Source organism: Hyperolius riggenbachi, chromosome 11 (genome assembly GCF_040937935.1).
Source record: "Hyperolius riggenbachi isolate aHypRig1 chromosome 11, aHypRig1.pri, whole genome shotgun sequence".
NCBI lineage: Eukaryota > Metazoa > Chordata > Amphibia > Anura > Hyperoliidae > Hyperolius > Hyperolius riggenbachi.
This window is the reverse complement of record NC_090656.1, coordinates 4,669,631-4,690,717: the sequence shown is the minus strand read 5'-3', so window position 1 is coordinate 4,690,717 and position 21,087 is coordinate 4,669,631. Positions and strand designations below refer to the sequence as shown.

The following is a 21,087-nucleotide window of genomic DNA, read 5'->3' as shown; positions in this document are numbered from 1 at the left end:
CTCCTATAGCCTGTATGGAGGCACTACATGTCCCAGCAGCCCCTATTACTGCACCACAAGTCCCAGCCAGCCCTCCTATAGCCTGTATGGTGGCACTACATGTCCCAGCAGCCCCTATTACTGCACCACAATCCTCAGCCAGCCCTAAAATCTAGATATAACTATGGTAGAGACATCACATGGAGTAAGGGGGGGGGGGGTAACCACAGATACAGTTAGACTAGTAGGAATAAAGCATTTTTTAAAAATATGGGCGAGGTTTCTACCCCACCCACCCTATCATTCTACAACCGTCCTCGTGTGACATCCGGGTACCGCCTCCAGCTCCGCCCACCCGGCTAGCAGTCTGTCGGCGGCCTATCATGCAGGAGGCGGAGCTAGCGGACCTTTTCCTCTCCTCTCTTGCTCCAGGCCCCGCCCACCCACCGCCTCTCTGTCTGGCGGCCTGTCATGCAGGAGGCGGAGCTAGCGGACCTCTTCCTCTCCTCTCTTGTTCCAGGCCCCGCCCCCGGTCAGCTGTCTGGCGCATGTCATGCAGGAGGCGGAGCTAGAGGACCTCTTCCTCGCCTCTCTCGCTCTTGACCCCGCCCCCCGGTCAGCTGTCTGTCTGGCGCTCTGTCATGCAGTAGGCGGATCTAGCGGACCCCTTCCTCTCCTCGCTCGCTCCAGGCCCCGCCCCCGGCCAGCTGTCTGTCTTGTGTTCTGTCATGCAGGAGGCGGATCTAGCGGACCCCTTCCTCTCCTCTTTGGCTCCAGGCCCCGCCCCTCCATTCTTCTCTCCGGCTGCTGGCCGGGCGGGGCACGTGACGTCACTGGCAGAAGCTCCGCTGGCCGGACCCGTGGTGTGTATCTCCGGTAGGGCGCCCGTTATGCCCGCAGAGTGTGTGTAGTGTGATGTGAGGCTCAGCAGTGCTGTGTGTGTCGCTATACCGGGCGGTGCTGCATGCTGTGTGGTCACCCTTTAAGTGCTTCATTATAGCTGCATGGCTGTCATGTGAGTGTCTTATATGGTGAGTTCATTGTCATTGTGCCTATTATTCTGTATGACTGATGCTGCTCCAGCATAGTGTCTATAATATTACATCTGCCCCCTGTATGTATTCTATTACATGACGTGTACCATTCCTTTGTTCTATTACATACACTGTATTATAGAACTGTAATAGTATTGTTATATTGTAACCATCATTGTGACCTCATTATTATAGGACTTCCCCATAGGCATGGCTCCCAATTGACCCTCTTTTGGGGGGACAGTCCCTCTGCCCCTCTTTCCTCATTTGTCCCTCTTTCAATGTAAATATATGTATTTCTGTACTAAAAATGTGTTTGGTTGACTCTAAACTTTATTCCCATACTTTAAATTGATATATTACTAATTTCAAAATGTTAATATGAAGGAAAATGCATCAGGATAGGATAAGGACCAGTGTGGTTTGAATGATAAAACCTATTTTTCTTATGAAATCTTGATGGTATGTGTGACCTGGTGTGGCAGGGGTATGGCTTAAAGGAGAACTGTAGAGAGAGGTGTATGGAAGCTGCCCTATTTATTTCCATACCAGTTACCTGGCAGTCCTGCTCATCCTTTGCCTCTAATACTTTCAGCCACAGCCCCTGAACAAGCATGCAGCAGATCAGGTTTTTCTGACACTTTTGACAGATCTGACAAGATTAGCTGCATACTTTTTTCTGGTGTGATTCAGCCACAACTGCAGCCAAATAGATCAGCAGAGCTGCCAGGCAACTGGTATTGCTTAAAAAGGAAATAAATATGGCAGCCTCCATATACCTCTCACTACAGTTCTCCTTTAAGTGTCCCTGTTTCTCATCTCAAAAAGTTGGGAGGTATGTGGATGTAATGTATATCTCACAATGCCTGGAGCCAGCATAGCCCTCTCTACTCCCTGTTCTGTACTCTCACTGGACTTACTAATGCTCTATTATGGGTCCTTATGGTATATCCCTCTGTGTTGTGTATTCTATTAATACCTATGACTATTTTACATTATAGTGTCTCCCTGGTCACAGAAATGGGGGAGTGTAAGCATTACTTATCACATGGGTGCTGCTCTATTCAAATTCAGATGCCTATAGATTTTCTACTACCGTAAAGGACTCACGAAGTGACATGGTGAGATAGACATGTGTATGTACAGTGAGTACATTTGAAATCGGCGCCGGTAGACTTGGGCGCAGGACACAGCCAGTATATGGCTGATCCAGCTTCTGCACAAGTCCGGGCCGATTTAATTACTATTCTCCCTCCAGGCCGACATGGATAGTGGGGGAATGAAATAATTCCTGAATTATTATGTTTGTAAGCAACTTCGGCTCCGTCTTCTGACGGCCCCGACGTTACTCACTGAGCGCTTCTATAGGAATGATTCCTATTGAAGTCTATGGAGGCGCGGGCTGTGCCCAAATCGAGCAGCGCTGAAAAGCACTGCTCCGTGTACAGTGCCGAGCACACAAATAACTAGGCTGTGTTCCTTTTTTACTTTCACTGCCTGAAAGAGTTAAATATCAGGTATGTAAGTGGAAGTTCCTGTCTCAGTCAGGACTGGGTCAGACTACAGTGTGACCCTCACTGATAAGAAATTGCAACTATAAAACACTTTCCTAGCAGAAAATGGCTTCTGAAAGCAGGAAAGAGATAAAAAGGAACAATAGTTCATAGATTTTAGCTCTGACATACTTCAATGAATGTGTCATTCAGCAAAAACAATAAAACAGTAAAACCTTAAAAAGTAGATTTAAAGAGACTCTGAAGCGAGAATAAATCTCGCTTCAGAGCTCATAGTTAGCAGGGGCATGTGTGCCCCTGCTAAAACGCCGCTATCCCGCGGCTAAACGAGGGTCCCTGACCCCCCAAAATCCCCTCCGTGCAGCCGGGGATCTTTTCCTGATTGAGGCAGGGCCAACCGCCGCAGCTCTGCCCCACGCGCGTCTGTCAGCGCGTATCTCCGCCTCTCCCCGCCCCTTTCAGTCTTCCTTCACTGAGAGGGGCGGGGGAGAGGCGGCGATGCGCCGCTGATAGACGCGACTGGAGGCAGGGCTGCAGCCGTTAGCCCTGCCTCCAGGAGCAGCAAAATCTACGACCAATTTGGTCGTTGATTTTGTGGGGGGGGGGGGGGGGTGAAGGGACCCCCGTTTAGCCGCGGGATAGCGGTGGTTTAGCAGGGGCACACACGCCCCTGCTAACTATGAGCTCTGAAGCGAGAATTATTCTCGCTTCAGTGTCTCTTTAAATATAAAATAAAATGGAGTAATTTTTAGGAGAAGGAGTATAGATACAATTGTTTGTTTCATTAGTTATGTCCTTTAACCACCCTGGCGTTCTATTAAATGTGCCAGGGTGGATGTGTAGCACTATTTTTTTTTCTATCATGTAGCTAGCATAGCTATATGATTCCCTGCTCCCTGCGGCGTTCACCCAGCCCCTCCGATCGCCGCCGGCGTGCCTTCCCCTAAGGAAATCCCATTCTGAACGGGATTTCCTTTAGGGATTCCCCCGTCGCCATGGCAATGATCGGAGTCCCGATCCACCCCTCAGCGCTGCCTGGCACTGATTGGCCAGGATGCGCACTGGGTCTCGTGGGGGGGGGCCCTATAACACGGCGGTTAGCGGCGATCGGTGTAAACACGCAGCAAGCAAAGTGCTTGCTGCGTGTTTTAAAAAAAAATTATCAAAATTGGCCCAGCGGAGCCTGAGCGGCGCCTTCCGGCGGTAGTGGACGAGCTGTGCTCGTCATTACCGCCAAGGAGGTTAAATGGAACCTGAGGTGCGAGACATATAGAGACTGCCATATTTGTTGGTTAGGAGATTTGTATCAGTTAGTGGTACCGAATGATTGTTCGTACGAAAGTTTATACAATGAATTATATCGTCAGTGGCTACTTTAACCACTTGATAACGGGACAGATATATTTGTCCCTTGTATTTGTGGAGAGTGCACCATCAGTTTGTCACTGAATGAGGCACCTGTGGTGTCATTTTAACCGTGACAAGTTGTAGAATACATTTTGGTTTGTCTTAAAGGGGTTCTGTGAATATAATTACAAACAAAAACTGACACTTACCTGGGGATTCTAGCCGCCCCCTGCAGCTGTCCTGTCCCCCGCCGTCCTCCACGATCCTCCATTCCCCGCTGCCGGTTTCGGTCCAATTATTCGTCTAACAAGACGAATGCAACTGCGCCAGCGCGGCCACGCACATCCTAGCTCACCCTCTCGTCCCCGGGAGCTTACTGCGCAGTATGAAGTTTTTGCGTACTGCAAAGTAAGCTCCTGGAGACGGGAACTAGGTCGCGCGTAGCCATGCAGTCGTATTCGTCTGGTTAGACTATTAATTGTACCGTGAACGGTGGATCGTAAAGGACGGCGCAGGACAGCTGCAGGGGCTGGTAGAAGCCCCAGGTAAGTGTCAGTTTTTGTATGTAGTAATATTCACAGAACCCCCTTTAAAGCTTGGATCCATGTCACATAAAAAATTGGCAAACATAAAAAAAGTCATTTTCAAAATTATGATCAAACTTGGGAAAGTTTTAGCAAAACTACAATGGTACCATTTTAACTGTCATAAGTAGTAGTATAGAGTTTACTGTGTTTTAAGGTTGAGGCCCATGTCTTGTGTCATAAACTGAATAAAAAACAATTACATTTTCACATATTCTGTACCAAAATAAATAAAAAAAACTTGTAAAATGAAAACAAAGTAACAGAATATAAAAGAAAAAAACCTATATCGTTACCTTAGAAACTTAGCTTTTTAAATATCTATGCCATGAGGGTATATTGATAATATTTTTGCCATTAAGATCTTGTAATCATCGATAGTGTACAATGAGGAAGCAAAAACAAACAAACAAACAAAAAGCATACCTTTATTTCCCAATACAATATTGTCACCATACATTGCATTAGTAACATAATCTAAATGTAATAATCAGGGTGGATAAGCAAATAAAATGTGTGGATTTAACGTATAGTTAGCACTGTTTATTGTAAAGCTATAATGGATGTAATGGAGAAATAGTTCTGATCTGAGAGGGGATCAATCTTTTGGCCACATAGGTTTGCCATCTATTAATGTATGGGGCAGTGGTTAATTTGGGTGCTGGCTATGCCTGATAAATATCGGGAAGGCTGCCAGCGCCCATTAATTAGCGTAAGGGAGGAAGTATTCAGTGGCGAAGGCGGTCAGTTATGGTTAGGTGTTGGCACGGGGACAGTTGGGGTTAGGTTAAAGGGGAACTGAAGAGAGAGGTATATGGAGGCTGTCATGTTTATTTCCTTTTAGACAATACCAGTTGCCTGGCAGCCCTGCTGATCCTCTGCCTCTAATACTATTAGCCATAGCCCCTGAACAAGCATGCAGCAGATCAGGTGTTTCAGTGGTTCAGACTTATAAGTCTGATCTGACAATACTAGCTGCATGCTTGTTTCTGGTTTTAATCAGATACTACTGCAGAGAAATAGACCAGCAGGGCTGCCAGGCAACTGGTATTGATTAAAAGGAAATAAATATGGCAGCCTCCGTATACCTCTCTCTTCAGTTCCCCTTTAAAGGAGAACTGTAGAGAGAGGTATATGGAGGCTGCCATATTTATTTCAATTTAAGCAATACCAGTTACCTGGCTATCCTGCTGATCCTCTGCCTATAATACTTTCAGCCATAGACCCTGAACAAGCATGCAGCAGATCAGGTTTTTCTGACAATTTTGACAGATATGACAAGATTAGCTGCATGCTTGTTTCTGGTCTGATTCAGCCACTACTTCAGGTAAATAGATCAGCTGGCTGCCAGGCAACTGGTATTGCTTAAAAGGAAATACATATGGCAGCCTTCATATACCTCTCACTACAGTTCTCCTTTAAAGGGAACCAGAGAGGAAGCACCCTTGTGTATTTTACCATATATATCAGTAGGAACATTAGAGAAAACACTTACCATGCTCTCTGTTTCATCCTCACTGCTAAAAGTGTTTGTTATCAGCTGTGATAAAAATCTCGGACTGAGCATTCAGTTTGGCTTTGCAGGGAATAATTATAGCTGAGTCATTATCAGGGCTGTGGAGTCGGTCCAAAAATCCACCGACTCCGACTCCTCAGTTTAGGATTCCACTGACTCCGACTCCTCGACTCCGACTCCTCTAATTTGCATATTACAATTTTGTTGATTGCAAGTATGTAACATGAAATTCTTCTCAACTGCCAACGCTTAGGAATTTTACAAGACAACTGAAGTGAGAAGGATATGTAGACTGCCATATTTATTCCCTTTAGTCATAGACTAAAACTAGTCCTTGGTAAGAGTACTTGTAAAAGGTAAAGACCAGAAGAAAGAACATCTATCAGGCCCTAGGCTATGTAAGTGTGGGTACATGTAAGAGTGATGTGCAGGTACTCTGCAGGGGAATAAGGAGATTCTTCCTCTATTACACATTCTTCATGCACAATCTGAACCAGGTTTATGAGTGATAGACAACACCTCTGTGTTCAATGTGCACAGCATTCTCAGTGGATTCCCTGCAGCTCTGTGGGGAGTGCATATGTAGAGTATAGTACTACTGTGTAACAAAGTAAACCTGAGACAGATGAAATTAAAGTTTTATACATACCTGGGGCTTCCTCCAGCCGCCTTCAGGATAATCAGTCCCTCGTTGTCCTCCTCCACCACCTGGATCTTCTGCTATGAGTCCAGGTACTTGAGCCAGTCAGGCGTAGTGCGCATGCACACACTCCGCCGCCAGGAGCATACTACACCTGTGCAGCACTATTGCGCAGGTGCAGAATGTTCCTGGCTGTGGAAGCGGCATGCGGCCGGACAGCGCTGACTGGCTGAATTACCAGGACTCATAGCAGAAGATCCGGATGGTGGAGGACAGCGAGGGACTGATTAGCCTGAAGGGGGCTGGAGGAAGCCCCAGGTATGTATAAAACTTTACTTTTCATCCGTCTCAGGTACCCTTTAATTCGTAGTCACCAAACCAAATTTTAACAACATATCAAATTATTTGATTTCATCAGCAAAGGGAGTGCATACATTTGCATAAATCAGCATCAGTGCAGAATTATTTCCATCTCATTGACCATCTCTATTAGTGACACAGCTACACGTCAGGCTTTATTCTTACAGCATAGATGTTATTTAGTATATATGAGATTCCTGTGTACACATCGTATATACAGTCACAATCAGATATGTATATCTGACCTTAAAAATACGGGGACTGCTTTATTGAAGCAGCACAAGTAACTAATTTTGATTGGTTTATTTCATTTTTGTGGACTAAGCACAGCTATTACTGTATATATACTGTATATATACATTATTTTTAATGACTATTATCTGAGAAATAGAACATTTTATCATATTTTCTATTTTAATTACAGTTACAAATTCATTAGGAGTCGGAGTCGGTGCATTTTTTTCCGACTCCGACTCCAGGCACCCAAAATTGCCTGACTCCACGACTCCGACTCCACGACTCCGACTCCACGACTCCGACTCCACAGCCCTGGTTATTATAGCAGAGCCACAAGGGGGCAGGCTTGGGCTTGAAAAGACACCAGAGAAGATAGACTCTGCTATAATCTTTCCGTAGCAAAGCTAGACTGAGTGCTCAGTCGGGGATTCTTATCAGAGGTGATAACAGTCGGATTAAACCGAGAACAATGAAACAAAGAGCAGATTAGGTGTTTACTGTCATGTTTCCGCTGATTTATAAGGTAAAATACAAGAGGGTGCTTCATCTCTGGTTCTCTTTAAGGAGTGGGGGTCGGTTAGGCATCAAGAGGGGGTCGGTTAGGATTCGGCATCAGTGGGGGGGCTGGTAAGGGTTAGGTATTGAGAGAGAGAGAGGGGGGGCTCTTGTGAGAGTAAAAGTCAAGTTAGGCCATAGTCTAATTCAGGTAAAAATGACCAATAGGTATTCTACTATTGGAATTTCCCAGTGATACATAGTAGAATATTAGCAATTTACCGATATTCTACTTGCGGGGCTCACATTCCTGCGGCACCCATTTTAAACGTATGCCTTGCATCAAATGCCTAAACTGGCAATACTTACCTTTTTAGTCATGGAAGTAGCAAGTCTCCTCCATGGTATATACACATGCCATCCAAATGTCTTTAGCTGCCAGGCAGAGACAAAAGATTTCAGCGTGTGGGCACAAGCGACCATTCGCCCCAGCGTTGAATGTACACGTGAGACAACATCCGTAGCGATATCACAGCGGAAGCTGTCTGTCAGGGACCATGCAGAGACGATTGTCTGCCAGATGTTTCGCATATGAATTTTGGAAATGATTCTGTGTCTCTAGCAAACAGTCGTACACACGGCACAACTTGCCAAATCTGCGCAACAAAAGTCGCGAGTGATTGGAAATTTCAGTAGCTCGAACGAGCTAGTCTGCAGACAGTCTTTGTCGCTCGCTGCATACACACAGTACAATTGTCGCATGAACCGTTGCTTGTCTCGTGTCTGCAGAGATATTTGTCTGCCATATATATGGGCCTTTAGAATAACAGTTACTCCTTTCCTCTCATCCTTCCTGCAGAGTGGAGAGCAGTTGCAGGGGTGTGTGTCTGTGCTGAGGTCTTTGATTAGGAAAGAGGAATAACAGCCTGATTGTGATGTCATGTGACATCAGCGCGATTTTGTGAATTGGGGAGGATTGAACACACAGGGCTTTGTTCAGCATCCTCATTCAGACTCGCTGTGGAAAAGGACAGCTGGAGGATTAAACTTTGGTTTGATGTCTATCAATATATTTCCATTGATTTGAAGGCATAGCTCCATCGCTGCTCAGTTGCAACGGACGGTTTCTGACCTTGCAGATATCTGATGTGATCGATTATCAGGGGAATTAGGACAGAAAATTGTACAGCAGTTGGAAGTGGTCTGCTGCCTTTCTTATGTTGGTGTAGAGGGAAGCCTGGTGTGACAGACCCAACTCTAACTATAAACGCCTGCTTACATGAACTACAGCAATGGATGAATGACACCTGGCTGAAACTAAATGCAGACAAAACTAAAGTCCTTCTGATTGGAGGGCAGCGCATGACAACAAAACAACTTAACTGGCAGTCTTCACCACTGGGAATAGGAGGCATGGATCTTCGCAGCTCCGATCATGTGCGTAGCCTGGGAGTTCTAATTGATGGGGATTTAAAGCTAATGTAACCCGGTTTGTTAAAAAAAAGTCAGAGACTCACCTAAGGAGAGGGAAGGCTCAGTCCTAATGAACCATCCCTCTCCTCTCCCGGTGGCCCCGGTGCTGCGCTGGCTCCCCCGTTCTAGTCCCACGCCGAGGGGACTTCGGAAGTCTTCGGGAGCCGAGTCCTCCCGAAGACAGGCGGTGCGAACGCGTCATAGAGGGCGTGCGCGCATGCGCAGTGTAGAGTGGCCCGTCTTCGGGAGCACTCGGGCTCCCGAAGCATCTCCGAAGCCTCCCTTCGGCCGGGAGACAGCGGTATTTGACCGAAACGATCGATAACCGCTACGGGGGAGCCAGGACAGCAGCGGGAACCGGGAGAGGAGAGGGAGTGCTCTATGGGACCCAGAGCCTCCCTCTCCTTAGGTGAGTATCTGACTTTTTTTTTTCTTTCGACTCTGTGGATTCAGAGTCGAGGGGTCTGAGCCATTTTTGGGTACCTGAAGTCAGAGTTGGTGGTTTCATAAACCAAGGGGTCGTAGTCAGATGATTTTTGTACCGACTCCATAGCCATGCAAGGGTTGTGGAGTCTGAGCCATTTTTGGGTCCCTGGAGTCAGAGGTTTCATAAACTGAGGAGTTGGATTATTTTTGTACCGACTCCACAGCCCTGTTTGGATGTAGAGATACGGGGCTGAATTAGCACTTTCTACCCCCCCCCCCTTCTTTATAGGCACCCCCCACTTTGTGTAGAAGCTTCCTGATGTGCAGCAGGAGCCCCCATCCCATTTGCAGCCCTCCTTTCCATGTACATCCTCCATGTATGTGCAGCTGCTGGCAGTTCCATGTAGAGTGGATCCTCTTTGCACAGGCAGGGCCATGCCTGCTGACCCCTGGAAGGATTTATCAGGGTGGCCCTGCTTGACTCCCCTTTCTCCATGCAGTGATTGTAATTCTATCTTATCACACATTCCAGCCCTATTGGGCACCAGCTTCCCTCTTCCAGGTTCTCCCTAAAGCTCCATACACACACTCCACCACTGTTACCCGCAACGTATGACGGGCCTGCTGAGAATCATTTAATAAAAGTGTCCCAATGACGGTAAAGAACAGCGATTATCACCCATGTACCCCGATCCATCCCGGGTGATTGGTTTGGAGGATAATCTGTGTTCATTGTTTAAACCAAATGATAAGACAACGATCCATTGAAAGTACTCACATGTGACAAATTCCAGGTCCTTCTATTCCACGGTTCCTCTGACGTTCTGACCAGCGTTGTCGTCGCTGACATTGTTCGCTTGTTGCTAAGCGACAGTAATCACTAGTTTTTACCAACAGTGATGGAGCGTGTGATAAGATATAATTACAGTCCCTGCAGGGAGGAAGGATCACCCTCTCTCGCGCATGCGCATTACAGAGCCGCCCGTCTGCTCAAGACTGAGTTCTTCCAAAGTCTCCCGCAGCGGGAAATTTGAACGGGGGATCCTGCGGGGGAACGTTGGGACCAGGAGGAGACCGGGCAGGCTCTATAGGACCCAGAGCCTTCCCTCTCCTTAGGTAAGTATCTGTTTTTTATTTTAACTACAGATTTACTTTAAGATATCAGCATCTTCTGCAAAGGCAAAAAAAAAAAAAAAGTATAATTGTATCATTTACACTTAAAAAATGATTGTAATGCAGAGTCCGTATTTTTCGGACTATAAGACGCTCCTGGGTCTAGAGCAGGGCTTTTCAGCCTGTGGTACGCGTACCACCAGTGGTACTTTGTTGTTGGCCAGGTGGTACACACCAGGTTTGTCTGCCACTTGTCATCGTCCCATCTTGCCTCCACAAAGTTCAGCTCCCCTCGTTTGCTCCCCGCTGTGCTGCCCTGCGGCATACTTCAGACCTCAGATCAGTGGTGAAGAGACAGCCAGGCAATTGGTGCACAGTGACAGTCGGGTTACTGCTGATCTGAGGTCTGAACTATTCTGCAGGGCAGCACAGCGAGGACCTCAGGGGCTAAAGAGGCTTCCACCTTCCTCCACAGTAGAGGGGATCCAGCGATAGGACGCCCAAAGATCTCCTTGTCCGCATACCAGCATACGCCGTAGCAGCTCTCCGCTTTGATTTCGGTGGAAAGAGCCGAGCCTGATCGGGTCCGCTCTACTGCGCAGGCCCACAGGTGGTACTTCTAAATTTTCAGGTGATAAAAGTGGTACAATTAGTGAAAAGATTGAAAAGCCCTGATCTAGAGGACAAAAAACAGGGGAAAAATGTATAGTAAACCTGGTGCATTCATGGTGAAGGGGCATCTTGTAGATTTTACCTACTTTATACCTCATGCCCCTATATACCTCGTGTCTTCCTGTGTCCTCCTCTGTCTCCCTTGTGTCCTGCTGTGTCCCCCATGTGCCCTCCTCTTTCCTCCTTGTTGGGTTCTAAGCTCTCCAAACCCTTGGATATGTTCCTCCAAATCATCACATGGTAAGTCTCTTCAGGGTCATATGGAGTATCTTAATCTCATCTTTCTGAGCCAAAGACGTGGCAAAGAGTTTTTTGAGAGGGCCTTTCGGAATGATTGGGGTGTTAAAGGAATTTGGCAAGGCAATGCTAGTGATGTTAGTAACATGGCAGAATAGCCAATCGCCTTTTGCCTATGAGCTTGCCAGCTTCTGTTGTGTTCGGTGCTCTGTGGTGTATGGACATATGAACAAAGCCTATATTTCTTCCAGAAGAACCTCGTTAATATTCCCTCCTGACCTTAAGTGAACCAGAGACGAAGCACCCTCATGTATTTTACCATGTATATCAGTGGGGACATTAGAGGAAACACCTACCCTGCTCTGTTTCATCCTTCACTGCTCAGCCTGCTTGTTATCAGCCCTGATAAAATCCCCGACTGAGCATTCAGTCTGGCTTTGCTCAGGAATCATTATAGCTAAGTCTGTCTGCTCTGATGTCTTTTCAAGCCCAAGCCTGCCCCTTTCTGACTCTGCTATAATGACTCAGCTATAATGATTCCTGAGCAAAGCCAGACTGAATGCTCAGTCGGGGATTTTATCAGGGCTGATAACAAGCAGGCTGAGCAGTGAAGGATGAAGCGGAGAGCAGGGTAGGTGTTTTCTCTAATGTTCCCACTGACATATGTATATTTATATCTAGAAGTGTGTTGGACATCAGTGACGCTCTGTGTCTGTTCCTCCCAGGGTTCCTCCAAGGACCGGACTTCACATGTGACGTGACAGAATGGTGCTGGACTCCGGTCGCCAGTCCTGTAGCAGAGCGATGTCATCTACCTCGGCCCCGGGCTCTGCAGCTAGACGTAGCAGAACGTTGTCCGAGAGCAGCAGCCTCCACCTCCCTTCTCCTCGTCTGGCAATAACTCGGACTAGGACTCCAGCCTCGGAGCCGGCCGCCACCAGGAGGTTGTCGGGATGTTCTCTGTATATGGGGACATGTAGCTGGATGCGTCGCAGCGAGAGCTCCTGCACCATTAATAGCACCAGCAGTCCTCGTGGCAGGCTACGCAGCTCAGGATCCTTGCCTTCCATCAGTAGAGTCACCACCAGGGACCGCACCATCAAAAAGAGCTCCTGCCTCCTCGTCGCTCTTCGGCCAACCAATGTAGAGCAGGAGCGGGACAAGTTCTTCCTGTCCAATTATACCCACAATCCTCAGTTCCGGTATGAAGAGCCACTACCGGTCAGCGTGTTGGAGAAGTACAGCGAGGCATCGGACCAGTTCCTTGCACAGGTACCTTATATCAGAACTCCAGCAGGAACCCAACACATCCATCTTTCCTTAAAGAGGAACTGTCGCGAAAATCTTATAATCTAAAACACATACAAATAAGAAGTACATTTCTTCCAGAGTAAAATGAGCCATAAATGACTTTTCTCCTATGCTGCTGTCACTTACAGTAGGTAGTAGAAATCTGACATTACTGACAGGTTTCGGGCTAATCCATCTCTTCATGGGGGATTCCCAGCATGGTCTTTATTCTTTAAAAAGACATTTCCTGAAAATGATTAATACAAAGATGCTGGCCAGCCTCCCTGCTCGCTGCACACTATTTTGGCAGTTGGAACGGAGCAACTGCCATTTACTAAGTGCTTTTAAAAAAAAAGAAAACCCTTAGAACACCCCCCCCCCCCATGAGGAGATAGGCTAGTCCAAAATCTGTCACTTCTGTCAGATTTCTACTACCTACTGTAAGTGACAGCAACATAGGAGAAAAGCAATTTATGGCTCATTTTACTCTGGAAGAAATGTACCTCTTATTTATATATGTTTTAGATTTTCGCGACAGTTCTTCTTTAAAGGATACCCAAGGTGAGCGTGATATGGAGGCTGCCATATTTATTTCCTTGGAGACAATGCCAGTTGCCTTAGATCATTCTAGCATAAGTAGTGTCCGCGTCAAAACCCAGGAACAAGCATATGTCTAATCCAGTAAAACTTGCAGCGTTTTCTGCCAGCATTTTGAAAAGCTCTCCTATTCACTTGAGAATCGCTGGAAAATCACTGCAATTTTACCACGATTCACATTCAAGTGAATGGGAGAGCGCTTCGAAAATACAAAACACAGGCAAACACCGCTGTAAGTGGGTCTGAGCCCTTACATTTGTTTGTAAGATGGAATTATATGAATCTCATTGACCCAATTCTGCTGACCCCTAGATCCCCAATCGGGCACCGGCCCACCAGTATTACCCATAGTTCTCCAGGGACTGGCCCACCAGTATTACCCATAGTTCTCCAGGGACCGGCCCACCAGTATTACCCATAGTTCTCCAGGGACTGGCCCACCAGTATTACCCATAGTTCTCCAGGGACCGGCCCACCAGTATTACCCATAGTTCTCCAGGGACCGGCCAACCAGTATTACCCATAGTTCTCCAGGGACTGGCCCACCAGTATTACCCATAGTTCTCCAGGGACTGGCCCACTAGTATTACCCATAGTTCTCCAGGGACCGGCCAACCAGCATTACCCATAGTTCTCCAGTGACCGGCCCACTAGTATTACCCATAGTTCTCCAGGGACCGGCCAACCAGCATTACCCATAGTTCTCCAGTGACCGGCCCACCAGTATTACCCATAGTTCTCCAGGGACTGGCCCACCAGTATTACCCATAGTTCTCCAGGGACTGGCCCACCAGTATTACCCATAGTTCTCCAGGGACTGGCCCACCAGTATTACCCATAGTTCTCCAGGGACTGGCCCACCAGTATTACCCATAGTTCTCCAGTGACCGGCCCACTAGTATTACCCATAGTTCTCCAGGGACCGGCCAACCAGCATTACCCATAGTTCTCCAGTGACCGGCCCACCAGTATTACCCATAGTTCTCCAGGGACTGGCCCACCAGTATTACCCATAGTTCTCCAGGGACTGGCCCACCAGTATTACCCATAGTTCTCCAGGGACCGGCCCACCAGTATTACCCATAGTTCTCCAGGGACCGGCCCACCAGTATTACCCATAGTTCTCCAGGGACCGGCCCACCAGTATTACCCATAGTTCTCCAGGGACTGGCCCACCAGTATTACCCATAGTTCTCCAGGGACCGGCCCACCAGTATTACCCATAGTTCTCCAGGGACCGGCCAACCAGTATTACCCATAGTTCTCCAGGGACTGGCCCACCAGTATTACCCATAGTTCTCCAGGGACTGGCCCACTAGTATTACCCATAGTTCTCCAGGGACCGGCCAACCAGCATTACCCATAGTTCTCCAGTGACCGGCCCACTAGTATTACCCATAGTTCTCCAGGGACCGGCCAACCAGCATTACCCATAGTTCTCCAGTGACCGGCCCACCAGTATTACCCATAGTTCTCCAGGGACTGGCCCACCAGTATTACCCATAGTTCTCCAGGGACTGGCCCACCAGTATTACCCATAGTTCTCCAGGGACTGGCCCACCAGTATTACCCATAGTTCTCCAGGGACTGGCCCACCAGTATTACCCATAGTTCTCCAGGGACTGGCCCACCAGTATTACCCATAGTTCTCCAGTGACCGGCCCACTAGTATTACCCATAGTTCTCCAGGGACCGGCCAACCAGCATTACCCATAGTTCTCCAGTGACCGGCCCACCAGTATTACCCATAGTTCTCCAGGGACTGGCCCACCAGTATTACCCATAGTTCTCCAGGGACTGGCCCACCAGTATTACCCATAGTTCTCCAGGGACCGGCCCACCAGTATTACCCATAGTTCTCCAGGGACCGGCCCACCAGTATTACCCATAGTTCTCCAGGGACCGGCCCACCAGTATTACCCATAGTTCTCCAGGGACCGGCCCACCAGTATTACCCATAGTTCTCCAGGGACCGGCCCACCAGTATTACCCATAGTTCTCCAGGGACCGGCCCACCAGTATTACCCATAGTTCTCCAGGGACCGGCCCACCAGTATTACCCATAGTTCTCCAGGGACCGGCCCACCAGTATTACCCATAGTTCTCCAGGGACCGGCCCACCAGTATTACCCATAGTTCTCCAGGGACCGGCCCACCAGTATTACCCATAGTTCTCCAGGGACCGGCCCACCAGTATTACCCATAGTTCTCCAGGGACCGGCCCACCAGTATTACCCATAGTTCTCCAGGGACCGGCCCACCAGTATTACCCGTAGTTCTCCAGGGACCGGCCCACCAGTATTACCCGTAGTTCTCCAGGGACCGGCCCACCAGTATTACCCGTAGTTCTCCAGGGACCGGCCCACCAGTATTACCCGTAGTTCTCCAGGGACCGGCCCACCAGTATTACCCGTAGTTCTCCAGGGACCGGCCCACCAGTATTACCCGTAGTTCTCCAGGGACCGGCCCACCAGTATTACCCGTAGTTCTCCAGGGAGCGGCCCACCAGTATTACCCGTAGTTCTCCAGGGAGCGGCCCACCAGTATTACCCGTAGTTCTCCAGGGAGCGGCCCACCAGTATTACCCGTAGTTCTCCAGGGAGCGGCCCACCAGTATTACCCGTAGTTCTCCAGGGAGCGGCCCACCAGTATTACCCGTAGTTCTCCAGGGAGCGGCCCACCAGTATTACCCGTAGTTCTCCAGGGAGCGGCCCACCAGTATTACCCGTAGTTCTCCAGGGACCGGCCCACCAGTATTACCCGTAGTTCTCCAGGGACCGGCCCACCAGTATTACCCGTAGTTCTCCAGTGAACGGCCCACCAGTATTACCCGTAGTTCTCCAGGGAGCGGCCGACCAGTATTACCCATAGTTCTCCAGTGAACGGCCCACCAGTATTACCCATAGTTCTCCAGTGAACGGCCCACCAGTATTACCCATAGTTCTCCAGTGAACGGCCCACCAGTATTACCCATAGTTCTCCAGGGACCGGCCCACCAGTATTACCCATAGTTCTCCAGTGAACGGCCCACCAGTATTACCCATAGTTCTCCAGGGAGCGGCTGACCAGTATTACCCATAGTTCTCCAGGGACCGGCCCACCAGTATTACCCGTAGTTCTCCAGTGAACGGCTGACCAGTATTACCCATAGTTCTCCAATAAAAAAAATATCCCTTCGTTTTTCATCTGTTTGTGTTCTGTGTTGCAGGCTCTGAGAATCCTCGCTCTCGTAATCAATAAATATGGAAATTATGAAAATTTTGAGTCCATAACTGGAGGTAAATTGCTCAGCAAGAGTCAGATCTGGGCGTGCTGCCGGCGCTATATGCAGAAGGAGGGGTGCAGCGGGGAGGTGAGTTGGGGTACAGGGAGGAGGGAGGGGGTGGGGTACAGGGAGGAGGGAGGGGATAACTGATATAGATAGCAGGACAGTGATGTGACTGAATGGTGCAGAGGAATTTGTGAAGGGTGCAGCGAGATAAGTGAGACTGGGATGTGTGGACGCAGAAGGCAGTGGAAGAAGGAATACTGTACATACTGTCTCTCTCTCTCATACGTGGCGCTGTTTCTCCTTTTTTTTCTGCCTGTGTGAGTTATTTTTTTCTCTCACCCTCTGTATATCTTGGTGTATCTTTCGCCTTTCCTCCTTACTTTTTTTTAATTTTATCTGTAATGTTTTTCTTTTTTCTTACCCCCCCCCCCCCCCCCCCCTTCCTTTTTCATTTCATGCTGTGATATAGTGTGCAGCTATTTGTCACTGTGCATTCCTCCTCTCAGTCTGTGGCATGCTGTGACATAGTGTGCAGTGATTGTCACTATGGATTCCTCCTCTCAGTCTGTGGCATGCTGTGATGTAGTGTGCAGCGATTATCACTGTGGATTCCACCTCTCAGTCTGTGGCATGCTGTGACGTAGTGTGCAGTGATTGTCACTGTGGATTGCTTCTCTGTCTGCGGCATGCTGTGACGTAGTGTGCAGTGATTGTCACTGTGGATTGCTTCTCTGTCTGCGGCATGCTGTGACGTAGTGTGCAGTGATTGTCACTGTGGATTCCTCCTCCCAGTCTGTGGCATGCTGTGATGTAGTGTGCAGCGATTGTCACTGTGGATTCCTCCTCCCAGTCTGTGGCATGCTGTGATGTAGTGTGCGGTGATTGTCACTGTGGATTGCTTCTCTCAGTCTGCGGCATGCTGTGATGTAGTGTGCAGTGATTGTCACTATGGATTCCTCCTCTGTCTGTGGCATGCTGTGATGTAGTGTGCAGTGATTGTCAGTGTGGATTCCTCCTCTCAGGCTGTGGCATGCTGTGATGTAGTGTGTAGTGATTGTCACTGTGGATTCCTCCTCTGTCTGTGGCATGCTGTGATGTAGTGTGCAGCAATTGTCACTGGGGATTCCTCCTCTCAGTCGGTGTTATGCTGTGACATAGTGTGCAGCAATTGTCACTGTGGATTCCTCCTCTCAGTCTGTGGCATGCTGTGACGTAGTGTGCAGCAATTGTCACTGGGGATTCCTCCTCTCTCAGTAAACCGTATAGTTTCCTTTCGTCCTCTAAAAAGCATGGGCTGAAGTTCAGCAATTTCTTGAAGTGGGTGTCCCTAGTGGCCTTATATTTGGGGCAGTCCAGCAGGAAGTGAGACTTGTCCTCAGAGGTTTTCTGGACACGATGCATAGTCATCCATTTCTTGTGTGCCTGTTTTTGCAGCCATTGTGGTCTGGCTGAAGGCTGTAGCTCTCCTTCTCCAGTCCCAGCACTGCCCATTTTTTAAGATGTATGTAGTCAGTTTGTTTCTCCCTGGACATCTTAGATTGATTTGTGTGCATGCATGTGCTCCCTAGAGTGGTAGAAGCATACAGGCCTCAGCATGTATCTCAGTTTGAAGAGCATGGTAATGGTATAGGTAGCGTTGGGACCCTTTCTAGAGGAAACCTCAATGCTGGTGAAAGGGTCTAATAAAAATACTTCATGTTGTTGCATACATCCACATTGAAAGCTAATTATTATGTAGCTAATAATTTGCAACATGGTGTCTATTGCTGCTAGTGTTCCAGCTTGTTGTGAGTGTCTTGAGTGCAGAGGGTTAATGATTGTTTCCATGTAAATTGACCACTCCCATCAGAACCTGCTTTACCCTTCAAAATCTTCGTCCCAGCAGGATGAGCATAGCTCCCTTTTATTGTGGTCACAGTGCTGGTACAGTCTATACTCCCTGAGTTTGTATATCTATCGCCTCTCTCCTACATCTGTCTTTCTCACATGTCTATAACTACTTTTGTCTCGCTGTCCCTCAGGGCAGGACTGTGGAGTTGAGGAGTCGGAGCAATTTTGGGTACCTGGAGTCGGAGTCTGAGTTGATGGTTTCAATAACCTGAGGAATTAGACTAAAGGTGGCCACTAACAGTCCAATTTCTAGCGAAAAATTGTTCAAGCGATCAGAAATTCTGATCAGATTGGTTGTAAATAATCTCAATTGATGGGCACAATTGATTACAAACGATTATAAAAATAGTCGTCCGATTGGATTTTTGTCAAACCAAAATTTGGATTTGCTTGTTGGTTGTGATAGATAGGAAGCAAAGATTGGTTCGTTGATGGTGTAGTGAAGGATTTCACTTCCCATCAGAATTTCTGATCGCTCGAACAATTTTTCGCTGGAAATTGGACCGTTAGTGGCCAGGTTAAGGAGTCTAAGTCTGAGCAATTTTGGGTACCTGGAGTCGAAGTCTGTGGTTTCATAAATTAAGGAGTCCGAATCGGATGATTTTTGTACCGACTCCACAGCTTAGCCTCAGGGGTGTCCCCTTTGTCTTGCTGTCCCTCGAGGGTGTCACTTTTGTCTCGCTGTCACTCAGGGGTGTCACAATTGTCTTGCTGCCCCTCAGGGGTGTCACCTTTGTCTCGCTGTCTCTCAGGGGTGTCGCATTTCTCTCACTGCCCCTCAGGGGTGTCACTTTCGTCTTGCTGTCCCTCAGGGGTATCACATTTGTCTCTCGGGTGACACCTTTGACCTGCTGTCCCTCAGGAGTGTCACCTTTGTCCTGCTGTCCCTCAGGAGTGTCACCTTTGTCCTGCTGTCCCTCAGGAGTGTCACCTTTGTCCTGCTGTCCCTCAGGAGTGTCACCTTTGTCCTGCTGTCCCTCAGGAGTGTCACCTTTGTCCTGCTGTCCCTCAGGAGTGTCACCTTTGTCCTGCTGTCCCTCAGGAGTGTCACCTTTGTCCTGCTGTCCCTCAGGGGGGTTACTTTAGTCTTGCTGTCGCCTCAGTCTTGGCTTGGGTCCTTTCTCAGAAGTCCTCCTTCTGCCTCTAGCTCAGCTGTGTTGTGGGTTCTCGGTGTGGCATTGGTATATCTCTTTCTCTCTCCTTCTCTCTCTGGTGGTCTCCAGGTGGTGGTCCAGCTGACAGAAGACCTCCTCTCTCAGGCAGTCATGACGACTGAGAATAGCCGGCCCACATTAACCATCAACTTGCTGGGTGCTCGGCAGCATTGGCTGGAGGGTGTGCTCCGACATGAGATAGGTGTGTGGAGAGGGGGCTGGGCCAGTCTGTGGTGGTGGGGGGGGGGGGGGGCATCAATTGTTCTATCTCCTTGGAATATGGTACCATAGCATTCTCCATGTTTAGGGGACAGAATGCAGCAGTTTGCTTACCAGGATATGTCAGAACAACTACAGTCAAAGCAGCAGCTGTGAGGCCCAGAGATAATGTGGGGACCCAGCTAGTATAACTTGCAGACATTACTTCTACTTACATCTTTGGTGCAAGTTACAGTACTGTGCCAGCTTGTCTAATTATCCCTCATCTGCAAGTATGAGCCAGTGTAATTTGAGCTGTCAGCTCTCTGCAGAGTGTGCTGAGTTGTGAGCTAATATATCATCACAGGAGGTTAGCCCTTTCAGTGATCCCAGCAAACCAGGAAGCAACTACACTGCAGCATCTCTGAAGGAGCTCTATAAGCTGTAACAAGGAAATGTTTTTTCTGTAAAGGTTATTATGCTGTTGCTTATATTATAGAGCAGAGAGGAAGTCTTGAGTTCAGATCCATTTTAAAGCAAACCCATACGCAAAGGGAAAAAAGTATTGTGTTTCAAATGCATAGTAAATAACGTAATTATTAATAATAATAATAATAATAATAAAAAAAAACATTCACAAAAAGCCTAGTTTTTCAAAGAAAAAAAAAATATATAGATCATTTATGTGTGATAAGTAGGGATAATGTTATTGCCAAATGGGGGCAGCATTGCAAAGTGAAAATTGTTATTGGTGGTAAGGGTAAAACAGCCTGTGCTATCCACTGGTTAGTGTAATGCACTCTGTGGTGCCACTGGAGTGCATATTGCCATGGTGGTGGAAAGTGGTCTACCTACATGGGGCTAAAGCAAGGTGTTGGTCTGCATATGAAATAGAGGGAGGTGCCAGGCCTTGAATGCGATGACTTTTGGCACTAGTCTGCATATCAGTTTGCAGTACAGTGCCAGTCTGTATAACGAAGTAACACGGGGCTCTGTTCTGTATGTAGCAGTGCAGTGGAATCAGAATCTGTGTGTCTAGGGGACATTTTGCAAGTCATGG

At 48.0% G+C, this 21,087-nt stretch overlaps 1 protein-coding gene across 4 annotated transcripts in view; it reads left to right on the top strand.

The window, feature by feature from the left end:
• Positions 1-721: 721 nt before the first annotated feature.
• The window catches only part of MATCAP1 (microtubule associated tyrosine carboxypeptidase 1), a 38,187-nt gene continuing 17,821 nt past the window's right edge, over positions 722-21,087 (top strand). For 2 of the 4 annotated variants that reach the window (XM_068261238.1, XM_068261241.1), the window contains exons 1-4: positions 722-855; positions 12,353-12,899; positions 16,723-16,866; positions 19,899-20,031. In XM_068261238.1, the coding sequence (XP_068117339.1) occupies positions 12,393-12,899; positions 16,723-16,866; positions 19,899-20,031 (784 nt within the window). In that variant the 5' untranslated portion in view covers positions 722-855; positions 12,353-12,392. Of the gene's footprint in view, positions 856-890; positions 1,011-12,352; positions 12,900-16,722; positions 16,867-19,898; positions 20,032-21,087 lie in introns of those variants that run through there. The other 2 variants (XM_068261239.1, XM_068261240.1) reach the window with 2 other exon arrangements.